The sequence below is a fragment of the Anguilla anguilla genome, chromosome 2, assembly GCF_013347855.1.
Source record: "Anguilla anguilla isolate fAngAng1 chromosome 2, fAngAng1.pri, whole genome shotgun sequence".
NCBI lineage: Eukaryota > Metazoa > Chordata > Actinopteri > Anguilliformes > Anguillidae > Anguilla > Anguilla anguilla.
In genome coordinates, this window is record NC_049202.1 from 73,132,873 (window position 1) to 73,148,440 (window position 15,568).

At 41.4% G+C, this 15,568-nt stretch overlaps 2 protein-coding genes across 2 annotated transcripts; one reads left to right on the forward strand and one right to left on the reverse strand.

Annotated features, from left to right (window-relative positions):
• On the forward strand, positions 1-8,409 carry LOC118221722 (neoverrucotoxin subunit beta-like). Its single transcript, XM_035407033.1, has 3 exons — positions 1-138; positions 5,148-5,240; positions 6,299-8,409. Exons 2-3 carry the CDS (start codon positions 5,150-5,152, stop codon positions 7,720-7,722), a joined length of 1,515 nt encoding a protein of 504 aa, XP_035262924.1. The 5' UTR covers positions 1-138; positions 5,148-5,149; the 3' UTR covers positions 7,723-8,409.
• Positions 8,410-10,274: 1,865 nt separating this feature from the next.
• On the reverse strand, positions 10,275-14,361 carry LOC118221723 (stonustoxin subunit alpha-like). Its single transcript, XM_035407034.1, has 3 exons — positions 13,973-14,361; positions 12,710-12,796; positions 10,275-11,861 (listed from the first exon to the last, which is right to left on the reverse strand). Exons 2-3 carry the CDS (start codon positions 12,792-12,794, stop codon positions 10,432-10,434), a joined length of 1,515 nt encoding a protein of 504 aa, XP_035262925.1. The 5' UTR covers positions 12,795-12,796; positions 13,973-14,361; the 3' UTR covers positions 10,275-10,431.
• Between the last annotated feature and the right edge of the window lie 1,207 nt (positions 14,362-15,568).

Consider the following 15,568-nt stretch of genomic DNA (forward strand, 5'->3'; position numbering starts at 1 on the left):
ATGATGCAATATAGCACATGTGCCGGCCGCACAGGGTATAAATGATCTGAGAGTTCTTCACTTTCCTGAGGATCTCAGACCTGGACACAGAGTTTGCACCAATTTTCTTCTAGTCAGAAAAAAGAAGACGATTTGAAGGTAGATATGAATCTCCACATTTAATACCATGCCTGTCGGGCCACCTTCAGTGCTGTTTATCAATAGAACTGCTGAACAGTGGACCTTCTTGTTTGGTTAGACATGGCACATGATTCAACATAGACCAAAGCTTAGGAAACATAGACCAAAGCTTATTTTAGGAAAACCACTGTCTCATTGCATTCCAGACTTTCTTGTGATGTTCTATTTGTGAGCTTGCTGAAATTAAACCTTCTTGACCACATCACTAGTGTAGTATATTGGTGTGGGAACTGGGTCTTCAGCTCTTAGGATTGTGGGCTTGAATTCCAGCTGACTAGTGCTTCAACGGAATTGCTTCAATAAAATATCCAGCCATATGGAGCATATGGATTGAATGTAATCTATGTAAATCCTTCTGGATAAGTCTGCTCAATGCTATAATCTAATGCAATTACGTTGGTGAAAACACTTTTGAGGACAAACAAGCAAACTGACTTCAGAAAAATTGTTAAAGACAATGGATGAGGGTCAAATATTTAACACATATCGACAGTCCTGTAATCAAAGTATAATATTCAGTTTTAAAATAATATTATTTTGCTTTGCTTCTTGTTGGTCGGATGATAGTAACACAGCTAGCTAGCTGGGAACTTGCCAGATGACAAAGCCACATTAAATATGGCTCAGTGCATATGGTGGAAACGTCACACTTTGTAGCTACAGCGGGCTCCAGAATTATTGGCACCCTTGATAAATATGCACAAAAAATGCTAAAAAAAAAAAATGCTAAACTAAAAAATAATATAGTTATTGACATAAGCTTTATTTTCCAACACGTGTAAACTAGTGTGCTTGATTAATGATTCATTGGAATCAACCAAAGTCTTACATTTTTTAAATAAAAAAAATATTTCCTCAAAAAACAGGTTCCACAATTATTGGCACCCCTGGTTTAATACTTTGTGAAAACACCCCTGGCAAAGATGACAGCCATGAGTCTTTTCCTATAATTTGTGATAAGGTTAGAGAGCACATTTGGAAGGATCTTTGACCATTGCTCCATGTAGAACTTTTCAGAATCATTGATACTTTTGGGTTTGCGCTTATGGACCCCCCCTCTTTAGTTCAGACCACAGGTTTTTTATAGAATTTAAATCTGGAGACTGAGATGGCCATTGGAAAACATGGATGTTCATTTCACTTAAGCATTTCTGTTTAGATTTTGATGTATGATTGGAGTCATTGTCCTGCTGGACAATCTACCTATGATCAAGTCCTAGCTTCTTAGCAGAGACAACCAAATTTTCTTCCAGAATTTCCTGGTACTTTGTTGAATTCATTGTGCCGTTGATCTAAAATAGTGACCCGGGACCACTGCCAGCAAAACATCTCCAAAATATCAATGACCCACCTCCATATCTGACAGTAGGTATGAGGTGCTTCTCCTCAAAGCCCTGACCCTTGCCTACACTGCTGCTAACAGGACAGCCCCCATCTACTTGCAGGACATGACTCGATTCTATGTGCCTGCTCGACCACTCCGCTCTGCGGCAGCAGGGCGCCTTGTAACCCCTCCCACCCGCCCAAAGGGATCACAGAGCTTCTCCACCCTAGCTCCCCAGTGGTGGAACGAACTCCCCGTCCCTCTCCGAACCTCCCCCTCACTACCCACCTTCCGCCGTGGACTGAAGACTAGACTAGACCTAGACTAACCACCACCACGCTGTATATTTCACTCTTTAAACCCCCCCCCCCCCCCCCCCCCCCTTTCATGACACTTGTTACATGTTGCCCCATCCCAGCACCTTTTGGTAATTTGTATTTGTCCTAATACTGTAGCTTATTCTTCTGCCTAGTTGGCTTTGCAGAGGTTAGGTCAGAATAGTGTTCACTGTGTGAACTGTGTTCTTGGCTAGAAATAGCTGTACAAAATAAGTATTGTACCTTACTGAACCTGTGTTTAGCAGTTGTCTATGACCATGATATGCACTTTTTGTCGCTTTGGATAAAAGCGTCTGCAAAATAAATGTAATGTAATGTATGCATTCCTCTTTTGCCGCCAAACATGTTGATGGTGTGTATGGCCAAAACGTTCAATTTTGGTCTCATCTGACAATAGCACTCTCTTCCAGTCATAATTCCAATGAGGTTTGGCAAGCTCCAGATTCTTGGTTTTGTTTATTGTGCTCAGTAAGGCTGTCTTCGTGCCACACTTCCAAAGAGTTAGTTGGTATGGAGGTGCCATTTTATGATTTTTTTAGACTTGTTGACCGCAAGAAACAAACCAATCTCTGCAATACTTAAACAGCGATCCTTGGGTTATTAATGGCCTCCCTCACCATCTTCCTCACCGTCCGTGGGGACACCATGCACTTGCTTCCTCTTCCTGGAAAATTTGCAACCATTCCATATGTTTTACACCTTTTTATTATTGCCCTTACAGTGCTAAGTGGTATGTATAACAGTTTATGTCTTTTGTACCCATTACCAGACTTGTAACGGTAAATTACCATCGGTCTCTTCTGAATTGACGGTTATTTGGCTTTTCCCATGCTGATGGATGACAAAGGGATTTTGTATGCTTGTTACGTTATTTTTATTCTCTAGTGAAACTGGAAGTGATGGAATGACACAATATAGTTCCTTTAGACTGAGATGAACTAAATAGAGTAAAATTGTATTGCCAATTTCATTTTGTTTGATTTTACTTACAATAATTGTTAGGGGTGCCAATAATTATGGCACCAATGGTTTTCAGAAAAAATTAGATTACTGAATAAAAAAACATTGAAGCATGAGAGTAAATTTATAATAAAAGTATATAGTTTTCCCATATGTTTTAACATAACATATAGATTATTATCTGTGTCATTTAACTTGGAATACAATTAAAGATACCATTTTCTACTCCTTTTATTTATTTATTTATTTATTTTATTTATTATTTTTTGTTTTATTCATTGTTGTGATATGGTTCATTGTGATTTGGTGATATGTTTTTATTCTAATATTGTGGTATGGCTGTGTTGATCTGTCAAAGCACTTTGAGCTACATGCTCTGTATGAAAGGTGCTATATAAATAAAGTTATTATTATTATTATTATTATTTATTATATGCAGCCTTTTTTCTTCATTTTTATTAAGGGTGCCAATAATTCTGGAGCCCACTGTAAATAAAGTCAGCAGGGCCTGAAATGGCAAAGATCCAGCCTAGAGTCACTGCCTATCTGGGTAGCTTGATAGCAAAGTGAGCATCTATTGAAATGTTCACTTTCTTTAGCTGATCAGCAACTGTAACAACTACAAGGTCCATTGTGTATATTCACAGCATCTACGTATGTAGATAGGCAGATAGCCTTGTTAGCTGCCTTTATAGCTAACAGAGCAAGCTACAAGGCTACCGGAGATAGCAGGTGCCGCTGCATCACAAATATTCTATTCATTAATTAAATAAAATAAAATAAATACCAAGCTTTTTCCACCCGTTTTTTTTTCATGGTGCACTTTACAAATAAAATTAATGGACCCTCTAGACTTGGCCAGTCTACTAGCTAATGATATTTAAGGGAATACCAGTAATGTCAGTGTTTTTGACCACAAAGCCAGTTAGACGTTGGTTTGGAGTTTAAGCCTTGGGTTTAAGTACCTAGGCCACAGCTCTGCATTACAACCGTTACAGCAGCTAATACTTATTTCACATATTCACAGAGCTGCTCCAGTTGTAATGCGGTTCTGTGGTCCAGTGGCTAAAATCTGAGGTTTTATACTCCAGCTAAGCACGCTACAGGTGACCCTTAGAACCTGCGACTTCCAAGGTAATATCTCACCTGTGTGTTGGTAACTGACTGCTTCTGCAAGCCACTGCTGTAGACTGCGCACATCCTGGAAACAATGAAGCACCAGTACCATGCTCGCCACAGTTCCACCAATCAGAATGGGAGATGGGTTGCACTGAAGACCCTGAGTGGGTGGTGATGTTAACATGTTACAATGTGACATGTTTAAAGGTCATTTCAAACTGACAACAATAACAGACTCTGCCGATTTACCACTTCTTCCCTACTCTCACCTGTGGTCACAAGCTATGCGTACTGCCCGAAAGAGTGGGATCGCGAATACAGCGGCTGAAATGGGGTTTCCCTCTAGAGTAACAGGGCTTACTCTCCTTGTTACGGTGAGGAGCTCAGCCATCCGGGAGGACCTCAGAGTAGAGCCACTGCTCTTCGGCACTGAAAGGAGGCAGTTGAGGTGCTCCGGGCATCTGATAAGGTTGCCTCCTTGCCGCCTCCCTCTGGAGGTGTTTCCAACAAGACCACCAGGGAGGAGACCCAGGGAGGAGACCCAGGGGCAGACCTAGGACACGCTGGAGGGATTACATCCACCGGCTGGCCTGGGTTCCACCGAGCTGATTTGGCGGAAGTCGCTGGGGGGAGGGACGTCTGGACTGCTCTGCTTGCCCTGTTGTCTGGTTCAGGCGAAAATAGATGGATGGATGGATTTTAAGAACAAACATTGCCTTTTCCCCATTGCTTGTGCCATTCTTCCACTCTGCCCCCACCCTTCCCCAATCAATGCCTACCATAAAAAGAACACTGCACCAGCACAACTTCAGATGAGCCTCAAGAACACAACGACCAGATCAGAACATGTATAAAAAAATGCTGTAATTTCTTGTTGGTGGGAACAAAATGTACAGTATATTAAATAAAGCCCTTTAATGAAAGCTAAGAATCTGCTCTTTAATGTATTGCTTGATTTTAAATATAAAATTAGGGAGTGCAGAGCCAGATCAATAAAAAAACATGTCTTTGTCCAAATATTACAGAGGGCAGTGTATGTACAGTTTAATGCAAAAGTATTGGGACAGTGACACAATTTCATTGAAATGTACTGCATCTGATAATGTCATACTTTACCATGACTCTTAGTATGAATTATGGCAAGTTAATTATAAAAATGTAAGGGCTGTAAATACATTTAAAATATTTACAGTTCAACACTGAGCAGATTGTGTTCTTGTTCACAGTCATGGAATCTGAGGCTATTGAGACTGCAGCCCTCGGACGCCCCCTGCACCCTGGCATGCTGTATGACTGTCGGAGTGACACCTTTATCCCAGGTAATGTACCTGTTAAACACACCTTTATCACGGGTAATGTACCTGTTAAAAACACCTACATCCCAGGTAATGTACCTGTTAAACACACACCTTTATCCCAGGTAATGTACCTGTTAAACACACCTTTATCCCAGGTAATGTACCTGTTAAACACACCTTTATCACAGGTAATGTACCTGTTAAAAACACCTACATCCCAGGTAATGTACCTGTTAAACACACACCTTTATCCCAGGTAATGTACCTGTTAAACACACCTTTATCGCAGGTAATGTACCTGTTAAACACACCTTTATCACAGGTAATGTACCTGTTAAAAACACCTTTATCACAGGTAATGTACCTGTTAAACACACACCTTTATCACAGGTAATGTACACGTTAAACACACCTTTATCCCAGGTAATGTACCTGTTAAACACACCTGTATCACAGGTAATGTACCTGTGAAACACACCTTTATCCCAGGTAATGTACCTGCTAAAACACCTTTATCCCAGGTAATGTACCTGTTAAACACACCTTTATCCCAGGTAATGTACCTGTTAAACACACGCCTTTATCACAGGTAATGTACCAGTTAAACACACGTATGTCCCAGGTAATGTACCTGTTAAATGCACCTATAACCCAAGTAATGTATGTTTTAAACAGACTTTTTACCCAGGCGATAAACACAAATACCTTCAGCCATTGTCACACTTTTATCAGCATGGATATAAGGCATTCAAAATAAATGGTTAATTTAACAAGGTTATGCTGTAATAGAATTCATAACTTGTCTCTCAAGACGATAAGTTATCACTAGGCATTTGCTCCAATCCAGTCATCTTATCTTCTCAATTTTTTTTTTCTATCACAACTGAGATCAAGGTCATATTGCCTCAGTTTACTAAATCCTTCCAATCTGACTACCTGTGGTGTGTTAATAAAGTATTTATATATACAGTGAATATGTATTATTCATTAGAACCTTTATACTTGCAGTGTTTTAATTGTTTTTATCTATGGATAATGATGGTGATAATGATCAATGACAGAATTTTCTTCTGTGTTAGGAGTCACACTGTGGGATCAAGCAGCTATCGATAAAGATATGAATGTGAAACCACAGCCCCACACGTATTTGAATTATGTTGCGTCCGACTCGATCACTGAGAAGACCAACCTGATGGACGTGAGTGCCTCCCTGAAAGCCAGCTTTCTGGCAGGGCTGGTGGAGGTGGGAGGGTCGGGCAGTTACCTGAAGGACACCTTGTCCTCCATGCGACAATGCAGGGTCACGATGCAATACAAACAGACGACTGAGTTCAAGCAGCTGACCATGGCCCAACTAGGACATGTGACGTACCCCGAAGTGTTTGACCAGAAGACTGCTACCCATGTGGTCACAGCGGTGCTGTACGGGGCTGAGGCCTTCATGGTCTTCAATCAGATGTCTTCTGATGAGAAGGACAAGCAAGATATTCAGGGGAACATGGACGTGATGATTAAGAAGATCCCTACTATTAAGATCATTGGTAAAGGGAAAGTGGTCATGACAGACGAGGAGAAGAAGAAGGTGGAGAATTTCAACTGCACGTTCCATGGTGATGTTACTCTGGAACAGAACCCTTCGACTTACGAGGAGGCCGTGCTGGTGTACAAAGAGCTCCCGAAGCTGCTGGGGGTGGATGGGAGTAAAGCTGTGCCTGTGAGGGTCTGGCTCTATCCTCTGAAGAGCCTGGACTCCAAAGCAGCCCAGCTGGTGAGAGAGATCCGCACGGATCAGGTGACACGTTTGGAAGCGGTGATGGGCCAGTTGCATGAAGCTGAAATGAGAGCCAACGACTCAATCGAACGGTGTCGGCCCATTAAGGCCACCGACATAACAGACAAGCTACAAAAATTCCAGAACCCACGGACCGTTTACACGGAGACCCTTCTGCAGAATATAAGTAAGGTTATGCCAGCTATCCGGGAGGGTACAGCGGAGGAACAGAAGCTGGTCGACATCCTGGAGTTCCATGAAAAATCATCTTTCACTTATGACAAGATGAAAAATTGGCTTGATGACAAAGAGTCTGAAATAGGGGTCTTGGAACGTTACATCAGTCTTCTGGAAAAAATTCCAATTGTGCCACCCGGGCCTGAGCTGAACAATGTTCTCTTTGATCCCCAAAACGAAACTGTCTACATCTTCACCTTCACCTCACTGCAGTATGAGGAACCGTACCTCTCAAACCTCCACGAGTGCCTGACTTCAACAAAGTTCAAGAAAATGGAGGAGATCTGTGTGGCTCGTGACCTCAGCTTCAAAGAGGAGGCCCTGCCGTGGTTCAGTGACCCAGATGTGTCTGAGAGAATGAGAAATGTACTGGAGGATTTTAAGTCGTATATGAAGGACCCTGCATACAGATGCATTAGCTACATATCAAACACCCCGTTCCACGGAGCTTCTATTTTTATGTATGACAAAGGGAAACTGATACAAAAGTTATGAAGGGGGAGGTGCAGGGTAGGGCTGCAGAGGATGCATAAGACGGGTGGAAGGAAGGTCCAAGACACACTGGCTACTCAGGAAGAGAAGAAGAAAAGTAACAGAAAATAAGAAAGGTGGCATGGATGGATTTGCCTCTCTCTTGCTGCTTTTATGTTTCTTGCTATCTCTCTCTCTCTCTCTCTCTCTCTCTCTCTCTCTCTCTCTTTATCTATTCTCTCTTTTCTGCCTGTGGTTAGTTTTTTGATAGTTTTTCTATCTATGTTGCTTGTCTATTATTTTTATTTTGAAGTACAGTAATTTCTGTGGTTGAACAATGTCCCAATAAAAGGGGTTTTTAAATCTCAATCTCTCTCTCTCTCACATACACATTCCCTGGCATAATTTTGTTGAATAATCGAAGATGAAATTTTGTAATCACAGTTAAGTTTGATAATCAGATCTTTCTCTCAACTGTGTTTAATGTCTAAAGATTTTCATGTTATTTTTTGTTTTGATTTTACATCATAATAATCATAATAACAATAGTTACCACAATAATAGTATTGTTGTATGCATGCTGATTTCTTTGATTGTTTTATGTTCAATATTGATTCATGTTTTGTTTAATATTGATTAATGTGATTGATTAATGTATAAATCGCTTGATACTGATGTTACAAAAATGACAATAAAACTTTTAAACATTAATATTAATGTTATATTATTACTTGCAATGTGAATATTTAACACTTTAAGTCTCAGTCTTAGGCTTCACATGTGATATAACTGCAGTCACTCAGCACTGCATGAAAAACAGTTTCTGGAAGACACCTGACCTGTTAAATTTGGGGTGTATAAGTTGTGAGTCGTAGTTTCCCCCCTGTCTACACAGGTATTCCCAGGCGTGTCCTGAGATGGCAAACTGAGTTTGAATATCTTTAGCCGAGGTACATGTACACCTTTGACCTCAGCTGTAGCAGGGCTATCTGGCTGGTACTCAGCAGTCTCACGACTTAAAATCTATTTCTAACAGAAACTCAGAGGTCCTTAAGCGTGTTACCTAATTCTGTATTTGACTTAGAATCTAGTGTTAAAACAGAATTGTCTTGCAACTTTTACCTAGCTATAAGTGAGGTGTGGGGCTGACTCTGAAATTCGAGCATACATACCACAGTGCCTGGGACACTGTTGCACCTAAGAACACATGCACCAGCTCTCATGGGGTTTATAACTGTTCTAGGTATTTGTGAAGTTGCAGATGGGCTGAAAACGAGATGTGGTGAAAGTGTGATGATTTATTAATAAGAATAGTCACCGGTTTAGACAGCAAGAGCAAATGTGAAATCATTCAATACCTGTAGCTGAACACAGGATGCTGGCCAAGCCAAATAAACAAACAGGTTCACTAACAAAGTACATAACCAAATGATTCCGTACCAACTAACTACAGTACCAGGAGAACAGTTAAGCAGATTCTTACTGAATGTTTCTTTGGACTACTCTTAAATGCAATCCAGATGCTTTTATCCAAAGCGACGTACAATAAGTGCATACCGATGGTCATTGGAACAACTACAAAACACAGGTCGAATTAGGTACAATACTCTTTATGCAACAGTTATTCAAAGCCATGAACACATTAAGTCCAGTTCACACAGTAAGCATAGGCTAGGTCAGAGAGTAATGTTAAGTCAAACTAGGAGGCATGACAACAAGCTACAAGATCAAGATAACGATACAAGTACAATGTAAGTCTTAGTTTTGAATGGTGCAATTGCATCCAGGGTAGTCAGGCACAGATCATTAAAATTACTCACTATTGATTATACATATTATTCAAATTACTCAATTATTCACTAAATATTCAGTCAAATGAGACTGGGGAAACCCAGAATGTGAAGCTGCAATAATGGCAAAACATTCAGCAGTTCCAGAGATACTGATTACATTACATTACAAGCATTTAGCAGACGCTCTTATCCAGAGTGACTAACGCACACAGCATTCTACATAGCATTCATGCATCCATTCATGGAGCTGGACATATACTGAAGCAATGCAGGTTAAGTAGCTTGCTCAAGGGCACAAGAGATTAGTCCAAAAATTTGTCTGAGGGGCGGGAGAGGGCCCGGGACCAGGATCAAAAAAAAAAAACAAAAAAAAAAAAATCACAAAGATCTTCAGACACTTTACACAATTCAGAGAAAGATCTGATTATCAAACTGAACTCTGATTGTAAAACTTTAGGTCTGATTATTAAACAACAAAAGGCAATTTATTTTATTTAATTGAATGTGTGCTTGTGTATGTGTGTGTGTGTGTGAGAGAGAGAGAGAGAAAGAAAGAGACAAAGAGAGAGAGAGTGAGTGAAAGAAACAGAAACAGCAAGAGACAGAAAGACAGAGTTACTGTCATTTATGCTGTTATTCTTGTTGTTTTTTTGGTTTGTTTTTTTTTTAGCATGGTTGATGATTTTTGTTGTCACTATGATTTGGAAATATGTGTTTTTAAATATGTCATGCAATGAAGCATTTGAATTTGAAATGTGAAAATTTAAGAGAGAAAGCGGGGGGGGGGGGGGGGGGGGGATTTTCCAGAGGGGCCATCCATGCCAGCTTTCTTATTTTCAATTACTTTATTTCTTCTCTTCCTGAGTGGCCAGTGTGTCTTGGACCTTCCGTAACACCCGTTCTTGCGCCTCCTCTGCAGCCTCGCCCTGCACCACTCTCCTCAATACCGTTTTACTAGCTTCCCGTTTTCATAAATAAAGATAGAAGCCCCGAGGAAGGAGGTGTCTGAAATGTAGCTGATGATGACTGTGTACACAGGGATCCACAACACGAAATGACCCAACATTTCTCTCATTCTCTTAGAGATCTCTGGGTTCCTGAACCAAGGCAGGGCCTCCTCTGCGAATCTGTGGTAACAAGCCACGGAGATCTCCTCCATTTCCTTGAACTTTGTGGAAGCCAGGCACTCGTGTAGGTTCGAGAGGTACGGTTCCTCGTACTTTAGTGAGGTGAAGCTGAAGATGTAGGAACTTTCATATTTTGGATCAAAGATAACTTTGTCCAGCTCAGGCCCAGGCGGTACAATTTCACGCCAGTGCAAAGAACGCAGAGACTTGATATAGTCTTCCAGCACCCCTATTTCAGACTCTTTGTCATCAAGCCATTTTTTCATCTTGTCGTGAGTGAAAGATGATTCTTCATGGAACTTCAGGATGTCGATCAGCTTCTGTTCCGTCCCTGTCCCCGCCCGGATAGCTGGCAGAACCTTGCATAGATTCTGCTTGAGGGTCTCCGTGTAAACGGTCCGTTTGTTCTGGAATTTGTCCAGCTTGTCTGTTATGTCGGTGGCCTTAATGGCCTGACCCCGTCTGATGGAGTCGTTGGCTCTCATTTCAGCTTCATGCAACTGGCCCATCAGGACTTCCACACGTGATACCAGCTCCAAGCTGATCCCTGTCACCAGCTGGGCTGCTTTGGAGTCCAGGTTCTTCAGAGGATAGAGCCAGACCCTCACAGGCACAGCTTTACTCCCATCCGCCCCCAGCAGCTTCGGGAGCTCTTTGTACACCAGCACGGCCTCCTCGTAAGTCGAAGGGTTCTGTTCCAGAGTAACATCACCATGGAACGTGCAGCTGAAATTCTCCACCTTCTTCTTCTCCTCGTCTGTCAGGTTCACTTTCCCTGAACCGCTGACATCAACTTTAGGGAGCTTCTTGACCATCACATCCATGTTCCCCTTAATTTCTTGCTTGTCCTTCTCATCGGCAGCCATCTGATCGAAGACCATGAAGGCCTCAGCCCCGTACAGCACCGCTGTAACCAAATGGGTAGCAGTCTTCTGGTCAAACACTTCGGGGTACGTCACATGTCCCAGTTGGGTCATGGTCAGCTGCTTGAACTCAGTCGTCTGTTTGTATTGCATTGTGACCCTGCATTGTCGCATGGAGGACAAGGTGTCCTTCAGGTAACTGCCCGACCCTCCCACCTCCACCAGCCCTGCCAGAAAGCTGACTTTCAGGGAGGCACTCACGTCCAACAGCTTGCTCTTCTCAGTGATTGAGTCGGACGCGACAAAATCAAGATACGTGTGGGGCTGTGGTTCCACATTCATATCTTTTTTGATAGCTGCTTGATCCCACAGTGAGACTCCTAACACAGAAAACAAGTTTATTCATTTATTATTAACATTCTCATTATTATTAAAGCACCTGAAATACATATTTAGAGATTTCTCATGAATTATTAATATTCAGTGTACAGTACGTACAAATACTTTAATAAACAAACCTGAGATGATCAGACTGGCAGCATTTGGTGAACGGACAATATGACCCTTATCTCAGTTGTGATAGAAAAATAATTTAAACAATTAAGATGACTGGATTGGAGCAAATGCCTATTGATAACTGACCATTTTGAGAGACAAGTTATGAATACCATAACATGTTTAAAAGCATAAAGTTGTTAAATGTCCCATTTTGTTTTAAGGCCTTATATCCATGCAGTATCCAAAGTATGATAATGGATGAAGGTTTTGGTGTTTAACAGGTAGATCGCCTGGGATAAAAGTCTGTTTAAAAGGTAAATTACGTGTGATAAAAGTGTGTTTAATGGGTACATCACCTGGAATGAAGGTTACCTTACCTGATAGTTTACCTGGGATATGGTTAATAGGCATAGAACCTGATATGAAGGTGTTTAATGGACATCATACCTGATATGAAAATGTATTTCACAGCTACATTACCTTTATCACAGGTAATGTAGCTGAGAACACACCTGTTTAACAGGTACATTACCAGGGATAAAGGTGTGTTTAACAGGTACATTACCTGTGATACAGGTGTGTTTAACAGGTACATTACTTGTGATAAAGGTGTGTTTAACCGATAGATTACCTGTGATAAAGGTGTGTTTAACAGGTACATTACCTGGGATGTAGGTGTGTTTAACAGATACATTACCTGTGATAAAGGTGTGTTTAGCAGGTACATTACCTGGGATAAAGGTGTCACCATGACAGTCATACAGCATGCCAGGGTGCAGGGGGCGTCCAAGGGCTGCAATTTGAAGAGTATCCATGACTGTGAATAAAAAATGCAGCATATATACAGTTATACATATATTGTGCTAAACCTGCCCTGAAATTTTCTGAATGTACGGAGGCCCCTGGCTTGTATTGTTGGCAAGTTACTAATAAAGATTTTGGGGCTGTAATGAACTATGAACTATTCAGGACTACTTCAAGCCATGCAGTTTGTGTCTCTGTATTGTATAACACCAAATATTTGAGCAGTTTGCAATTGGCTCTATATTCCACAATTTTCATTAGGTACCTTTATGAAGGTACACAATACAAAAACTTGTATGTGTTCACGTAGAAAGTGCACAAATTAAAGCCTAGTCTTTAATTTGGAGAATAACACAATACGCTGCTTAGCATGAATACAATGAGACATCCAGCAAAATTATTCAATTTAAAAAAAAATCAGTTGAGGGGTTATGGTTAGGGGTGGAGCAATCCAAAATTCTCTTTCATCTAATTTTTCTTGTTTAACCAATCTATGTGGTGAAATTCCCTCAAGAACTCGACGCTGCTTGTCTAACTGAAATATGAGTCATCTTGAAGGATTTGACCAAACATACTGCAGGATGTAAATACAGTATGTATGTTGTCAAAGCTATTCTATTTTTTTCATTCCATAGCAGATCACATTGCGGCACTCTACGTACCTATGTTGTCATTCTGGCAGACAGAAAATACACCTTGTGAGGACTCTCCAACCACTCAAAGTCTCTATTACAGCCCATATCGAATTTTGATTGACATGTGGTGAGCATGGTACCGGTACTTCTTGTTTCCAATATGTGTGCAGTCTACAACAATGGCTTGCAGATAGAGTCAGTTACACACACAGGTGAGAGACTATCTTGGCAAAGGAAGTTGCAGACGCCAATCCATCTACTGTGTATGGCTGGATATTTTACTGAAAGCACTTTAGGTTAAGTGCCCTGCTCAAGGACGAAACAACAGCACCCAGCTGGGAATTAGTTTCGGCAGGTTCAGTTTCAGCAAGCTCACAAATATAACACCACGATTAACTGTGGAATGCCACAAGTCAATGGTGTTTCCTAAGATATTCTTTGGCCCATGTTGAATCATGTGTCATGGTTAACCAAACAGTGGACCCATTCTACTGATATACTGATCTAATGCTGGCATAACAGGCATAGTATTGAACATGGAGATCCATATCTACCTTCAGATTGTCTTTTTTCTGATGAGAAGAAAATTGGTGCAAACTCTGGGTCCGGGTCTCTGATGCTCAGGAAGGCGAAAAACCAAGTCTAACTCTCTAACAGATCATTTATACCCTGTGAGGCTGGACGATACAGTATATTGCATCATCTCTGATAATCTTACTTCTCCATTTTGAGGAGGATGAGACCAATGTGAACTTTGTGGTCCTCTGGTCATAGACCACGTCATTGTGTTTTTGGCGCGATACAGTCCTTGTATTTCCAAGGCTGGTGGCAGATGTATTTCAGTTCACTCATAAATAACAGTCTCAGCATGATTACGTTACATTACATTACAGGCATTTGGCAGACGCTCTTATCCAGAGCGATGTACAACAAAGTGTATAACCATAACCAGGAACAAGTGTGTTGAAAACCCTAGAGGGAAGAACAGTTCCAAGTTATTTTATTTATTTATATAGTTTAATTGATAGGGACAATGCAAGTTAACATAGTACCACTTCAACTTGTTACAAACAAGTTGATGAAACTGATGTACCGCATACAGAGATTATAGCTATTGCTAGTTTCCAACTCCTGTCCCTAGTTAGGCTTTTAATAAGAGAACAATAAGTGCAGGGGACAACCGCATATGCTACATATGCAACATGATGCGTTGCAATGACCTTCTTAGAATGTTTCAACCAAGGTATCGCAATCTGATGGGCAGCCCTGTTTTACAAACTAGTCTAGGTTGCTTAGGCTACCGGATTCATCATCCTGATTGACTCAGATCAAGTTTCGCCAAAAGCTCTGCCATGGTTTCGACTGATGTGGAAGGGGTGCAGCAAAAGCAGCTCTACTAATAATGACATACTGACTCCACGGTCCTAAAACGGTCTTCAGAAAACTCTCTGCCTGGACAGCTTAATTTCATGGCTCGTTGCACATTTGCCTTGTCTTGGATCATTTTGTTTTTCAGAACTGGCTCAATTTGGGTGTAGACCAGGTGTGATACCGGGGGTGACCACTGTTCACACAGTCAAGACAGAAAAGAAGTCTTGGATTACCGCCTTTTATTGGTCCAAAGACACTGAAACAATAGTAATCATCACCGAACAGAGACACGGGCCCATCTGGCAACCAAATGCTACTCAGGAAGAAAAGTAATAAGGAACCCCCAAAAACTTACACCCGCACAGGCTGCACTAGTCTGGTGTGGTGTCCCCACCACTCTCCTCAAAGCTCCCCCCTTTAGACCTGTGAACCAGGCCTCTTATTGGGTCTGCGGTGGTTAGGCAATCAGCCACAGCTACGTGGTAAATGGACCGCATTTACATAGCGCTTTTATCCAAAGCGCTTTACAATTGATGCCTCTCATTCACCCATTCACCCACACACACTCACACACCAACGGCGAGAGGCTGCCATGCAAGGTGCCGATCAGCTCGTCAGGAGCAATTAGGGGTTATGTGTCCGTGTTTCCTGCTCGTTTTTGAGCTGGCTGAGTTGCCAAAATTGCTTTCGCAACCATGACAGGGTGTGGGGCATGAATCAGTGGAGAGAATTCGGAAGGAAAGATTGAATTAATAAATAAATAAATAGATAAATAAAGC